Source organism: Sabethes cyaneus, chromosome 1, assembly GCF_943734655.1.
Source record: "Sabethes cyaneus chromosome 1, idSabCyanKW18_F2, whole genome shotgun sequence".
NCBI lineage: Eukaryota > Metazoa > Arthropoda > Insecta > Diptera > Culicidae > Sabethes > Sabethes cyaneus.
Genome location: NC_071353.1, coordinates 12,564,878 through 12,579,007, shown reverse-complemented (window position 1 = coordinate 12,579,007; position 14,130 = coordinate 12,564,878). Strand labels below are relative to the sequence as shown.

The 14,130-nt window shown below is 40.9% G+C and overlaps 1 protein-coding gene across 1 annotated transcript; it reads left to right on the top strand.

The window, feature by feature from the left end:
- Window positions 1-943: 943 nt before the first annotated feature.
- Window positions 944-14,130, top strand: LOC128732676 (GTP-binding protein Di-Ras2). The gene is made up of 5 exons (XM_053825965.1): window positions 944-1,054; window positions 1,137-1,244; window positions 13,333-13,518; window positions 13,585-13,755; window positions 13,816-14,130. The coding sequence occupies exons 1-5, from the start codon at window positions 980-982 to the stop codon at window positions 14,128-14,130; spliced, it is 855 nt and encodes a 284-aa protein (XP_053681940.1). The 5' UTR covers window positions 944-979.

Genomic DNA, 14,130 nt, shown 5'->3' with positions numbered 1-14,130 from the left:
CAACGGAAAAATGTTAATTGAAAGAAAAACCACCGCCTGAAAGGGAGTCAAAATTTTCACACACAAAAAGCAACAAGGATGCCTGATTGTTAAGAGAAATTATCGACAGCGAATAATACAAACATCATCCTGGGCGATGGAGAAGCAGTAAATGAATTTCGAAAATACACGAATAAACGAGCATAACTATGCAGCGAGACACGATCTTCGAACTGACCCAGAGTTAAGCGTATGCAAAAGCCTCAGCAGTGTTTCCGTGATCGATAGAAGGGGCAATCCCCGCGAAAGTGTGCGGTGAAAGTTAAAAACGGACATTAGAGGGTGCCCCAACGAATCGAAGAAACAACTAGCGGAACGTGGCTCCACTATACACATTCGTCCTTAAACAAACATCGAATTTTAAAAAGCAAAGCATAAAAGAAAAAAAATAACAAGAAATAAACGGAAGGGGGATCAAAAGCACCGGAATCTTTTTTGTTCTGTTGTTAAGTGATGTTGAGCATATGATATATTCTTTACTGTTGCGACGGTTGATAGTGAATAAGATACCGATTTTTGGGAAATATGCAAAAACTTTGTCAAACAAAGCAAACCACTCGTTGACCGCAGGAGAACGAAAAAATAAAACAAGGAAATCGCCCTAGGGGCTTTACACAGGAAAGTGAAAGCAGTAAAATCATAAGTGCGATTAATCGTGAGTGTCGTTTAAACATATACACATACACATACAGCTATCATACGTATCAGAACGCATCCGCGGCGAAACACGATTCCGAAACGCGGCTGCTTGGATTCGGGCTCGGGTTCGGTTGTGCCTATAGGGTTGTTCTTCGAACATACGGTTAGCCTTGCTGAGTAGCCCTAGCCATTGCCGTCGTTGTTGTCCGTTGCCTAGCGTCGCTCTTTTCTCTCCGCCCCACCACCAGCAGGAAAACTTTCTTTCCCCTCATCCCACCGAAATTAACCAACTGCGGCAAAAATGGGTGATGATAGGAATAACAAGAAGATTCTACAAAATATAAAAATGCCAGAGCAGAGCAACGACTACCGAGTGGTGAGTAATTTTCCGTTTTAAACGGTGAAAAACGCCTAATTTGACTGCGAAAAGTGTCTTATTTGATCTATTGCTCTCGTAGGTGGTGTTCGGTGCTGGAGGTGTCGGGAAAAGTTCACTGGTTCTCCGGTTTATCAAAGGAACATTCCGGGAGAGCTACATACCGACTATTGAGGACACTTACAGGCAGGTACGGAATATACTGCGGGTTGTGGGAATGGGTGGGGGGTGGTAGGTGGTAGGGCATTCATACAGTGTGTCATTCAATCAAAGTGCATCAGGTACTGTACTACAGCCCCGGCAACAGCCTTTAGTAGGCGTAATATGTGCAGGTACTGTGTGTCATGGTAATGACTGTCCACCTCAACACATGTCCTTTTGACGAGCGCAGCGGTTTGCGAGAGCAGGACTTACATACCGAAACATGACAGCAACGAACGGTGCACCGCGACGGTGCGGTGGGGCAGGAAGTTGTTTGTATTGCAATTGTGGCACCAGTGCGTGTTGTGGGGGAAACGGAAAGTTCACCAGTGCGTGTCAAGACGGTTGATAAAGGTTATGCGTTCGGTGGAAAATAAACAGCAGTGGATAAATATGCACATTTCGCCACCTTACAGCGCTTTATAACGAACCTACTTTTCTGCCGCAGCGCAGTTATTGCGCTTGTGTTAGTAGGTAATGCTGCTTTCCGCTAAAGGATGATTCCGTTTCATTGATAAAACAAGGGTGGTGGCAAGTAGTCATTCGATTGACATCACACGGTGTGTACTGTTTGCATGAATGAGAGAATCCCAGTTGGCGATGCTTTTTTTTCAATGTCGCTTTACTTTCGCCGTTCGGTGGAGACGGACGGTTATTTTCAGCGATGGGTAAAATTTAAACCAGTGCTTCAAGGGTTTGTTTTAGCATACGTAATGTATTCTAATGTTATTCATTCTGTATGGACGTAGCTAAGTTGGCTCCGCTTTTTAACGAATTGCTTTCGATTTCGACTGGAGTTAGTGGATACTGTCACGAAGACAATCTAAATGTCTAACGAGATTTTTACGTTAATCAGCAAAACGAGAGTGTGAATTTTGTCATTTTTTGTGATTTAAAAAACCATTTTTTCATAGTGAAACAGTTTTGGAAAAAAATTATCTGAAAACAATTCACTATTTGTATTTGTATGTTTTTACCATTTTCTTTGTATTGCTTGTACCATTTTTGTATCACTTTTTGTATCATGTTTAAATCTTTTAACGTAGAACTACATTTTTGTTTTCTATATTAGGGTGCATTTTGTAAGTACGAGAAATGAACATGTAACGAAAAGTGGTTACGTTTTACACGCTCATGGCTGAGTTATTTTTCAATGGATTTTGAAGATATTTGCATCAATCAATCAGAAATTTGTCTAAGCATTGAATGATATAGCAAAAATAATAAGAATTGGTAAAATCACTATTTAAATAAGCATAAATATCAATCATTGTTAAGAGTTAACGAGTCAACCAACCACATGTAAGCATGATTTTGCTTCCCAGGCCCACGACAGCAAGTTTATACACTTGTGAATTCAACTACCTTAACATTAGAATTAAAAAGCTACAAAGCTTTTCCGTCCAAGAGGTGAGGAGCAATACGTTTCGAATAGACCAAGTTGATGTTCTGAAAGTCAACAATGTTGTGAAAGTGTAAAGCTACCCTCTCTCTTCAATCAATTTTATCATTTGAACATTCAAGCTAAACCAAATTGATGCCCTGAACGTAAAAATGATATCATAGAAAAGAGCAACCATCCCTTCTTCTCAACCGATTAAATCGATAATTCTAAGAATGTATGAAAATGTGGTAGAAAACGAGGAATATTCAGGCATGTGATTTGACGTAGCAATTCTCATAGTGAAGAATCAAAGATCTCTCAAAGAGCTGCGTCAGTTAGTTGCTTCGCATTTTTGACTATACATATTGCTATAATGTATGAAAATAACCAAAAATGCCAATGCAGATCCGTCTCCGTCAAACGGCGAAAGTAAAGCAACATTGAAAAAAGCATCACCAACTGGGATTCCCTCATTAATGGAAACAACACACACCGTGTGATGTCAATCGAGTGACTACTTGCCAAGTTGCCACCCCTCGTTTTATTAATGAGTCGAAATCATCCTTATGGGTGGTTTCAGCAATTTTCGAAAAACACGACGCATGCGAATCAATGTTGTAAATGTTGACGCAGATTAATTCTTTATTTTTATTTAACCAAAAGGTCTAATAACTATTATTATATGTTTTGAGAAAGTTCCTTAAACCAATAAACAAATACCGTTCAACAACGGCAGGATGCAGTGGTTTCATAAGTAGATCTAAAAACTCTGAAAATAAGCAGTTGATACAAATGACATGAAAATTGATAAAAATGATATTTCAAGGTGTTTGTTAACAATATAGTAAATTATAAATTTGGGAAACAAACCGTTGAACACTTGTAAAATACCACGTATTGTCGAATTGTACCTACACTCGTAGTTCTACGTCAACGAGTCCGTTTACCTAGCACTAACAGTGAACAGTAGATTATTCAACCGTTATACAGCTAATGTTCAGGAATAAAGCGTTTAATAAGCAATTATACAGCAAAAATGTTTTTTGGGTATAACAACGTAAGAACAAAAAGTAACGAAACAACGACATTTTCAGCATTAAAAGTTAAAAACACGCGAACAAAACAAATGTTTCAATTTTTTTAACTTTTGGCCGTTTTACTTCAGCGTGCAAAATTTTGTACAAAACTGTTCCTCGAATAATAATGTAAAATGTAGGTCTACAAAAATGTAGGCGCTAGTAGGCAGCAGGACAAAGTTTTCCCATAGCTCGGAAAGAAGGGCCAAAAATGTGGACGCAGGATAGTTCTTCAGAACAGCGACTTCAAGGCTTCTGTTTTACAAATTCACGATCTTCTATGTTCCAGTAATTTAATATAGAACAATCGCAGGCAGTAACTAGTAATTTCTTTTAGAGCTCTCTTAACCCTTTATAAGACCGTGGCAACTACGTGTAGAATTAACACAAATTTCATCAAAACATAATGTTCACATTCGGGAGAACCCATTAATATACTTTTTGTTGAAAAAATAACTGAAAAACTTGAAAAAAATGGTGACAATATAGTTGCCACTGCTCGTTCAGACCAAAACATTGGTGGCAATATAGTTGCCGCTACCTGTCTGGCGTAAAACGTTGGTGAAATATTTTTGCCACTGTCTCGCAGGATCATTTTTAAGAAATTGATCAAGTTTAACCATTTAATTCTACAACTATACGAAGTATTTGATAACATTTAGCTTCTTTTGCTGAAAAAATAGCTGGAAAACTTGAAAAAGTTGGTGGCAATATAGTTGCCACTGCCCGTCTACCGTAAAACGTTGGTGGCAATATGCTTGTCGCTGCCCGTTAAACCCAAAAAACATGTTTTCGTATATTCGAATATTATAAGTTTTTGGATAAATCCACATAATCTATCACAAAATTTCGTAAATGGAATATTACCATCCAAAAAGTTTCCAATTTATTGGTTTTTCTACGAATTTAAGCTAGGGTTGCCAAGTGGCCGGTTTTTGGCCGGCCCGACCGGTTTTTTACTTGCAAAGCCGGTGGTCGGTCAATCCGGCAAAAAGGCCGGTTTTCCGGAATATAAAGCCGGATTTGTACTTTTTGCCTGATTTGCTAAATTTTCTGATATTATTAGCAATCCTGAGCAGTGGAACATTGAAGATAGCCAGTTTTGCAGTGATAATACGTTGCTTCTAGCGGTAATATGCACTCTTAAATTATTCTACCTGTAAATTAGTAAAACTTGGTTCAAACTACTCAAAATGCTCTTAAAGTGTACAAACTGAAATTTTGGGTAAAAATTTCAACCAACGCATTTTTTTGCGCCACTACAACCCCCCCCCCCCTGGAAAACTGGACTGATCAACCGATTTTTGTAATTTTCAGACTTGGCAACCCTAATTTAAGCCAAATTTACTGTTGACAATCAAAAATCAAGATTTGTTTTCATAAAAGTGACTCGCAAATTATCATTTTTACAAATTCGGCGATTTGAAAACATTGAGAATGTTGCCAAAGGTTATCAGAACCTATTGAGTGCATAATAACCTAAACCGATATTGTTAGAGAAACAAAAACAATATTTTTCGTGGGTGGCAATATAGTTGCCACTGCCTTATAAAGGGTTAATTCTTAATCTCTCTCAACGAAAGTTCTTGAAAGTAATGAAAATTTTCACCCCCAGTTGCTTTGATTGTTTGTTTTACAAATTATGCGGTAACCAGGGTTACGGGCTTCGGCGGTTTGCATTGAACGGAACGGGAAAACGGATTTTTTCAAGTTGTACATAGTGTAAAGGTATCAATATACCAAGGAACTGGCAACCCTATCCCTACTCAATGTGTTTGACCGTAGCCAACATCTACTGCCGGCGTGGTTTATTTGCAAAAATCTGGCTAAGATTTGAAAATACTACCCATCTGTCAGCATACCGGCTTTGCAGAGTGAAACGAACAGAACGTATAGCGGTGTCATGCTGTTTCATTTACGCAAATGGTTAGATGTTGACTGCAAAAACATGGTCGCCTAGCAGGAACGTGCGATATACGAATAGGCAGAGTTAGCAGACGGTTGTTATCTCCAACACCCCTGCTCAACCGCTGCAAACTGCGAGACCAACGCTCGCTCGATGATGCCGAAAAACTGCTACCGGAAAACCTTTTATCATCATGTCTGCATGTTGATCAGCCGAGGGCACGTAACTCAGCTCAATCTTTCCCGAACGAATCAGATCTCGCACGAAATGAAACTTCACATCTACAAGGCTCACTGGCTCACTTACACACAAATGCCCAAATCTCCCAGCTTCGGTCGACGACAACGACACAGTTTGCTGTTTTCGTGTAATCCAGTTCACTAGACACCCGAAAGTCTTGAAGATACATCCACTAACCGATCGCCTCTCGCCTGTCGCACGGATCGTTCGCCCATTCAGCATCAGGAAATATTTCCATGTCTCGAACCGCTTTGTCGCCCTTGTAGATCAAACCATAATTCAGAGTTCCCGATATGTATCGCAGCACTCTTTTCAAGTGCACCCAGTGAACGTCAGTGGACAGCTTTGATGTTGGCTAAAGAAATTCACAGCTGCAGCAAGATTTGGTCTGGTAGTTAAAGATGCATACGTTAGGCATTCTACTAACTCACGATACGGTTCCTTCGTGCGATCTTTTGCTTCTCCTTTCGTCAACTTCTAGTGATTTTCTATTGTAGTCGCCATCGGCTTGCAATCATCCATCCTGAATCGACGGAGAATATTTTCAAGATACTGTTGTTGGCTGATTCGCATTTCGCCTTCTTTCATATCGTAATCAACGCGCATACCGAGAAAGCACTTAATTGCTCCCAGATCAGTCATCTCAAACTCTTTTGATAGACTACCCTGCACTGCAGTTACAATATTCAGCAACGAACCCACAACAATGACGTCATCCACGTAGCGCACGATCATAACGGAACCACTTGCAGATTTACGCGTGTACAAACACTGATCGTTCTCACTTCGCTTGAACCCCAAACGATCGACCACGAAGCCATGAAAACACTCGCTCCACGCGCACGTAGCCTGCTTCAGTCCATACAGAGACTTTTGTAAACGGCACACTAGCCCGTTACCACGTTCCAAACCTTCGGGCTGTTTCATGTAGATTTTCTCTGTTAACGGCCCTTCAAGAAGGCCGTCTTCACGTCCATTTGATGGACAACCATCTATTCGCAACAAGCCAGGGCGAAAACTATACACAGCGTATCTAATTTAACAACCGAAGAGTTGGTCTCACTGTAATCGAATCCATATTTTTGGCTGAATCCTCTCACTATCAAGCGTGCTTTGTAGCGATCTGATTCCTCTTCAATACCTCTTTTAATCTTGAATACCCACTTGCTCGTTACCACTGAACGATCATTTGGCAGCTTCGTCAATTTCCAAGTCTGGTTTTTCATTAACGACTTAATCTGCTCATTGACTGCCGCCTCCCACTTGTCACAATCCTTCGCTTCCGAGCTTCTGCCAAAGAATTCGGCAAGTCCTCGACGTAACTCGTAGCATTTAGAGCGTACGCTGCATACTTCACGTCGAAATCCTTGTGCCATGCAGGAACATTCCGCTTGCGCCTGATCTGATTCGGAATCAGTTTCCCATATTACAAATAAACACATAACAGTCACAGCAGTAAAAATATATCAATAAGCATCTGTTTTTTGGAAATGCCTGGAACGATTCGACTGTAACAACTACCAAACGGAAGATTTTATGCCCTAGAAGAACACTATTGTAGAGAATTTGGATTGGATGTACGGTTCCGAAGTTATAGTGGGAACAAGTTCCGGAATATATGGAACTTGAACATAGAAGTACCTTGAATCACAACAAACCCATCATGTGACACCTATAAGTACACGGATTTACAAATCTAGACTATTGGTAGTGGTACAAAAAGTTCAAAATGTCTCTGAAATTAAAATACAACATGTGACATCTCTAAGTCGGTAACCGAAATTGCAAAACTAGTTTGAAATAGTTCATTTGTTGTCACATATAGTATCCGGGATCACATTGGTCATACTCGTCCACGTTCTGGGAGTGTTTCGGACACACAGGAAAGCGACCAGCTTCTGAGTCGAACAAACCCCATCATGCGACCCCACTATAAACTGCACGTGAATGATCAAAACACGTGGTCTCGAAAACACTGTCGAGTCACCGGCAACGCAAGGATCAAGGCATGCTGTGACTGTTACGCGTTTATTCTTGCTTATTCAAGCACAAATAAACGCATATCAGTAACTTCGGCAGTTTTTCTAAATTTTGGAACAAATTTTAAGTCACTTGTGGACAAAATGCTGGCAAAAGTATTTTGTTATGTACATTCCAGTGATTTTATGACGATTTGGATGATTTACTTTCATAATCGCTTCAATACTAAAGAAAAATTGTCGCGATTTCACCAACGTTTTTCGAAGTTACACGTTTTTGCAGATGTGACTGTCTTCCATTTATGGGCAGCAGACTCCAAAAAGTCCACATCGCGAGCATGAACACTCCGCTGTTTCGGATCCCAAATGCGATATCCGTTGTAAGCGTATCCTATGAAAATTTCCTGCGATGCTTTCGCATCCAGCTTTCGCTGCACGTTCAGCGCATGAATGAACACGGGACATCCAAACGCTCGCAATTTACCAACATTTCGCTTACTGTTTTCCCACAACTCGGACGGTGTTTTATTTTCATCTACTGCACTTGAAGGGCTACGATTCAGCAGGTACGCCGCAATCTGAACCGCCTGACCCCAGAAACGCTTATGTATTCCGGAATCGTCCAGCATAGAACGGGCCTTCTCTGCCAAGGTACGGTTCATCCGCTCGCTGACCTCCACCTGTATCCCCTGCTGCTTACAATATTTTTCAAAATATTTGCTTTTATACTCACCGCTGTTATCGCATCGTAAGCGGGAAATCTAATTAAACTTAGCCGTTACCAACGCTTCATACTTGATTGAATCAGGAACACCATCGTTAAGTGACTCCAATCGTCGATAAAGGTGACGAAATATTTCACGCCTCCTAGTCCAACCGGCGCGCCGTTACAGGACACATCAGTGTGAATTAGCTCGATAATACGCGACGATTGCTCTTCCTTACGAATGCTAAACGGCTTCCGCATCTGTTTACCGCTTACGCACGACTCGCATATTATATCACTATCTTTTCCGTATCTGTCTGGCTTTAGTCCAATTACCATTACATCACGAACAAGCTTCTCGAGGGCTCTTGCGTTGAGGTGGCCAAACCGACGGTGCCACAGCTCGAGACTTTTCGGTATACGTCCACACATTAACATCGACTCACTGTTACTACTCCAATCAGTGAACAAGTCTAGCCGATAAAGCATTCCGGCTCGCGATCCACATGCGACGACTTCCGATCCGTGACTTATTTTCACTTGCAACGATGCAACGATAGAAAACATAATCCACAACTCTACAAACACCAAACGAAATAAAATGTCAGTTCAATGGCTTAGAAAACGGCAGGAAATAGAATGAGGAGTTTCTCCCTGCAGCGACAGTGGAGCTACCGACACTTTCCATTAGATGGTTCACTAAGTCAGAACAAAAATTAATTAGCTCCAGCTATTCAACAAAAACTAGTTAAAATCTTTAACTTATTAAAGCAAGTGGTGCTTATTATATAGCACGATATTTGTATATACGATCCGTGGTTCTTGAAGTGGATTAGCAGCCCCTAGACGGTAGATCAACGAGTGATTGGCAAAATCCTTCGGAAAAACGCACCCGCGTTCGAACCCCCGCTTCTGAGGTCACACGCGCTCCAGAGGAGGCGGTGACGGGCCGGGGTGAAGCAGATAGTCCGAACCGATTATAGATTCCCTCCGCCTTTGAGGTCACACGCGCTCATAGGGAGGCGGTGACGGGCCGGGGTTAGGCAGATCTACAGAGCAGGTAACACTTCGCACCTGCAGTCGCAGGAAGCAGATCAGTAGCCAGAGGTGTTCATCGCAAGCAGCAACTGTCGGCAGATCTACAGCATCGGTAGCAGCAATCAAAGCAAACCCAGCATCGTGAGTAGAGTGGGAAAAAAGTTAGGTTAATAAAAGATTGTAAAAGTTTAATTTATGGTTTTGATCTCCTGATCCCGAAAGTAGACCCGGAGCCGACCCTGAAAGCCTTCGCGTTCTCAAGGTTGAGCTAGCCAGTGAGAAAAGAGATCTTAAGAGCCCAGCCCCTACACGGTTCCCAGTGGTTCGACCAGGAACCTGGGGTGAACTTAGCCGAAGCCCCTCCGGCCTCGGAAGTAACAGATTTCGTTACCATACACTTGCGATGTAACTTTTACCGTACCTGAATACTCGGCCACAAGATCATCGAATATCTGTCGTTTAGGAGCTAATCCGAACAACCAGCATCAATAAAATAGTTCACTCGATGTTTATCGCACGCAAAACTTCGGTTTACCCCAACAAAACACACACCGCCTTTTTGCGTGATATTTGCCTTCGATCTTGTTTTGTCACTGTTGCCGTTCTTCGGACACTCGGACAATGTCCTTCTTGTTTACAACCGAAATACTTTATTTTCTTCTTTTTCGGTTGTTGCGTTGATCCGGAAAAAGCAGCTGTTCCACTGCTGCGCTCGGGGTGCATCACTCGATATCTCTCTGTTTCGTTTCAGCATCCAGCAGCCGAACTTTAGCTATCTCTAGCGTTAACGGCACAACCTGAAATGGGGTTCGGGTGGCCACAGAAAAACCGGAAAAACGGGTTTTAATAATCGAGAGAAAAAACGTTTAATTAACACACGTGAGGAAATACATTTGACAGTTCAAGTTGCACATTATAAGGTTGTGCACGGGCGAGCTTAACCTCACTTCTTTGACGTCTATCAGTGGTTTGTTTACATGGACTTGGAACATGGGTTAACATGGTTGAAACTGAATATTGCTTAAGGCCTTAACGGCAAGTCAGAAAAGCATATAAACTGCCATTCCGAGTAGTTTGGAGGGTGACACTGCTGGATAATACGCTTTCAAAACGTTTAATTCCAATTTATGCATATCGCGTTCGCCTAACAAATAGTAAACAAACCACGAGTGGATGTCAAATGGGTGAATAGATCATTTTGCGATGACGTCATTTTGCCGTCAAATGACACCACTTGGTGGTTTGTTTACATGTTTTTGTCACATCCAGCAGTTTCGATTTGAAATTTCGTGAAGGATTACTGCATCAATTTCTGTAAAATTCATATAAGGCACTTTCTCTTCAATAAAAACTATAAATTTCTATCATTATCTGCCGGACAAAGATAGAAAACTCAATTTAAAATTTAACACCACGTAAACAAACCACCAAGTGCTGTCAAAAAAGTGTGGTAGGAGCTCCCGTGTAATGATCTATTGCGTTCATTTCGGTTCATTCGTGACGTCACCTTGCAAAACCTAATAGGGGGCATCCATAAAGTACGTCACGCTTATAGGGTGGAGGGGGGGTTGACCTAATCGTAACGATTTGTGACCTGGGGGGAGGGGGGGTATGAAGTTATGTGACGTCACATGAAAAAAAATCAAATGGAAAATTTATTTGGGAAATTATAATTTAGCCTTCATTTTAAGATACAACTATTGATGGCTTCTATAAAATTAACGTACTGATGGAAATAGTTAATAGTTAAATGTTTTGAATGAACACTTTTTTTTAACATATATGTGTGAACAAAACTCATTTATTCTATGTAGTATGAACTCTCCATTAAGGTTTTACAGAATATGCAGTACACCGCTGAAGAACTGCTTGAGTACCGTCCTGCCTAAAAGATTTTTGCAACCGCAAATAGCAGTCGCACAAACTCCTGAAGGGTTACGGGATGCTACCAGAGACCCATGGCAATGTTTTCCCTTGATATTCGTGCTGAATTCAATCGATGGACAAAAACTCATACCGAAGTTGCACGGCTGCTTTTAAGGTTTTTCGGTATAATTTATACTGCCCTCTGCTATCTCTGAAGGATAGAGTTTGTGCCACTTGCGGATTAAATTTCGCATCTAAGGTAGTGTTGAATGATTGCACGATTGAATGAATACACAAAATGATAAAATCCGTCAGAAAAGTTCTTCCAAGGCGTGTTGCTGCAAGACGTCAGCAGGAAGTCCTGATTCTTTCAACTAGATCAGTCGAATTTGAGTGGATGGATGTAAAGGGCGTGCATATGCGCGAAACATTAATCGACGACACATCAGCGACTTCCGAAGCGTATCCGATTGCAGCAATTGGAGATCATTTTCCAAATCCGTGAATCGATGACTTATAAATTCGAAAATGTTCCTTTTTTTATTTGCTGAAATTCATTTGATAGCTTTAAATAAAAAGGTTGGAATGAATATTTAATTTTTTTGTTGTGAAGGGGGGTGGGGTTGCCGTGACGTGACGTACTTTCTCAGGGTGGGTCACGAATGTGTGACAAAATGTGACAACGGGGGGAGGGGGGTTTGATTTTGGTCAAAATTTGCGTGACGTACTAAATGGATGTCGCCATAGTGTAAAGGTATCAATATAGGAATAGGCAGAGTTGCCAGATGGTTGTAATCTCCAACATGCATCACTCGTGTGTATAATGTTGGCAACACGAGATTGCCAGCCCCGACTCGGGAACAACACCGTTCATTAAATTTTTATCGCTAAAAGCTTAGAAATGGCTGGCCTAGATTGTCCTAAGTTTTTCCATGAGACGTACACAGTTTGTCTGGTTTTTCTTTAGATTTTTCCGTGAAAAATCTCGTCAAAAAAGGTTTTTCCAAATATTTTTTATGGATTGGTGACAAAATTTGTTGATAGGATAGTTGATCCAATAGTTGTGGTAGTACCAATAGTTGCGCTACTATTAATTATTAATGCATATTTTCGTCACCGTAGCATTTTAGATAAAACAATTACGTTCATTATATAAAACAGGTTCTTAGAAGTATTGGTAGTTTGCTAAAATGCCAATTTCCTAAAATCTAACGCAACTATACGCGCAGTTGGAGCGTACAACTATAAGCGCTACATATAGGCTATAGGGTTTTACTGCGATGTTTTTTCACTTAGCAACCTAGCAATGTATATGGAATAACACAATTAAAGGAACACCAAACTTAATTAACGAAACATTAGCGCAACTGTTGGTACAATATAATTGAATCGGAAAATTAATTTTTTCTTTATAAAGCTTCTCGTACAACAAAAGCAATTGTCTTGCCTTGTGACAAATACCATGAATTTTATAAATTTATATCCCACAAGCATTAATTTAAGCATATACCTCAATAAACAAGAACAATGAAGTTATATTGTGTTTAGTGGCGCAACTAATGGAGCATCTATCCTACCTATTTTCATTAAAACTTGTTCTACGACACTTGGTCTATGTAACAAGTTTCGGTAATGGAGAAAATTTGAAAAATTCTCTTGGAGTTTTCTGAAAAAATAGGAGACTTCGGATATTTTTAAATGTTCCCTGTCATAAATCCATTAAATATGCCCACGTAAAAGTTATATGGAATTCTAAAACCTTTTGACTAATTTTTTACGACAATTTTGAAAAATGCCCGGAATCAAATTTTTATGTGTTATCATTAGAGAACTCATTGAAAGGCATCTGCACGTTAACCTCCAAATCCTTTCTAACACACAGGTAATCAGTTGCAACAAGAACATATGCACCCTGCAAATCACCGATACGACCGGTTCGCACCAGTTTCCGGCCATGCAACGGCTATCAATCACCAAGGGGCACGCCTTCATTCTGGTCTACTCGGTTTGCTCGAAGCAGAGCCTGGAGGAGCTGAAGCCCATCTGGAGTTTGATACGTGAATTGAAGGTAACACGCGTCTGCCTTCCAGCGGAAGCTTTTTTTCTAATTAACCTGTGTTTCCGTTTTTGTCAGGGAGAAGAAATCTCTCAGATACCGGTAATGTTGGTGGGCAACAAGTGCGACGAACCGGAGGAACTGCGCGAAGTGACCAACATCGAAGGCCAAACGGAAGCTGCCACCTGGGGAATCTCGTTTATGGAGACCTCGGCCAAGGAAAACCACAACGTAACCGAGCTGTTTCAGGTTAGTTGTTTACTCAAACAAAGAAACGGTATGTCTTAACTGTTGTTTTTGTCATGGTAGGAATTGCTCAATATGGAGAAGAATCGCAACGTGTCGCTGCAGCTAGACGGGAAGAACAAGAAGAAAAACAAGAAGAAAATGATGAAGGAACAAGCCAAAGAGGAGAAACTGCTGAAGGAAAAGAAAGAAAAAGCAAAACAGCAGGCTAAGGAGAAGGAAAAGTCTCAACAAAAAGAGAAGGAAAAGGAAAAAGAAAAACCAAAAGATAAAGCGAACGGAACCAATAAGAAAGAAGGTGCAGCTGCTGCTGGTGCCGAGGGTGGAGCGGAAGGCGAGGGTAGTGCTAGTCTTAAGGAGAAATGCAAGGTGATGTAA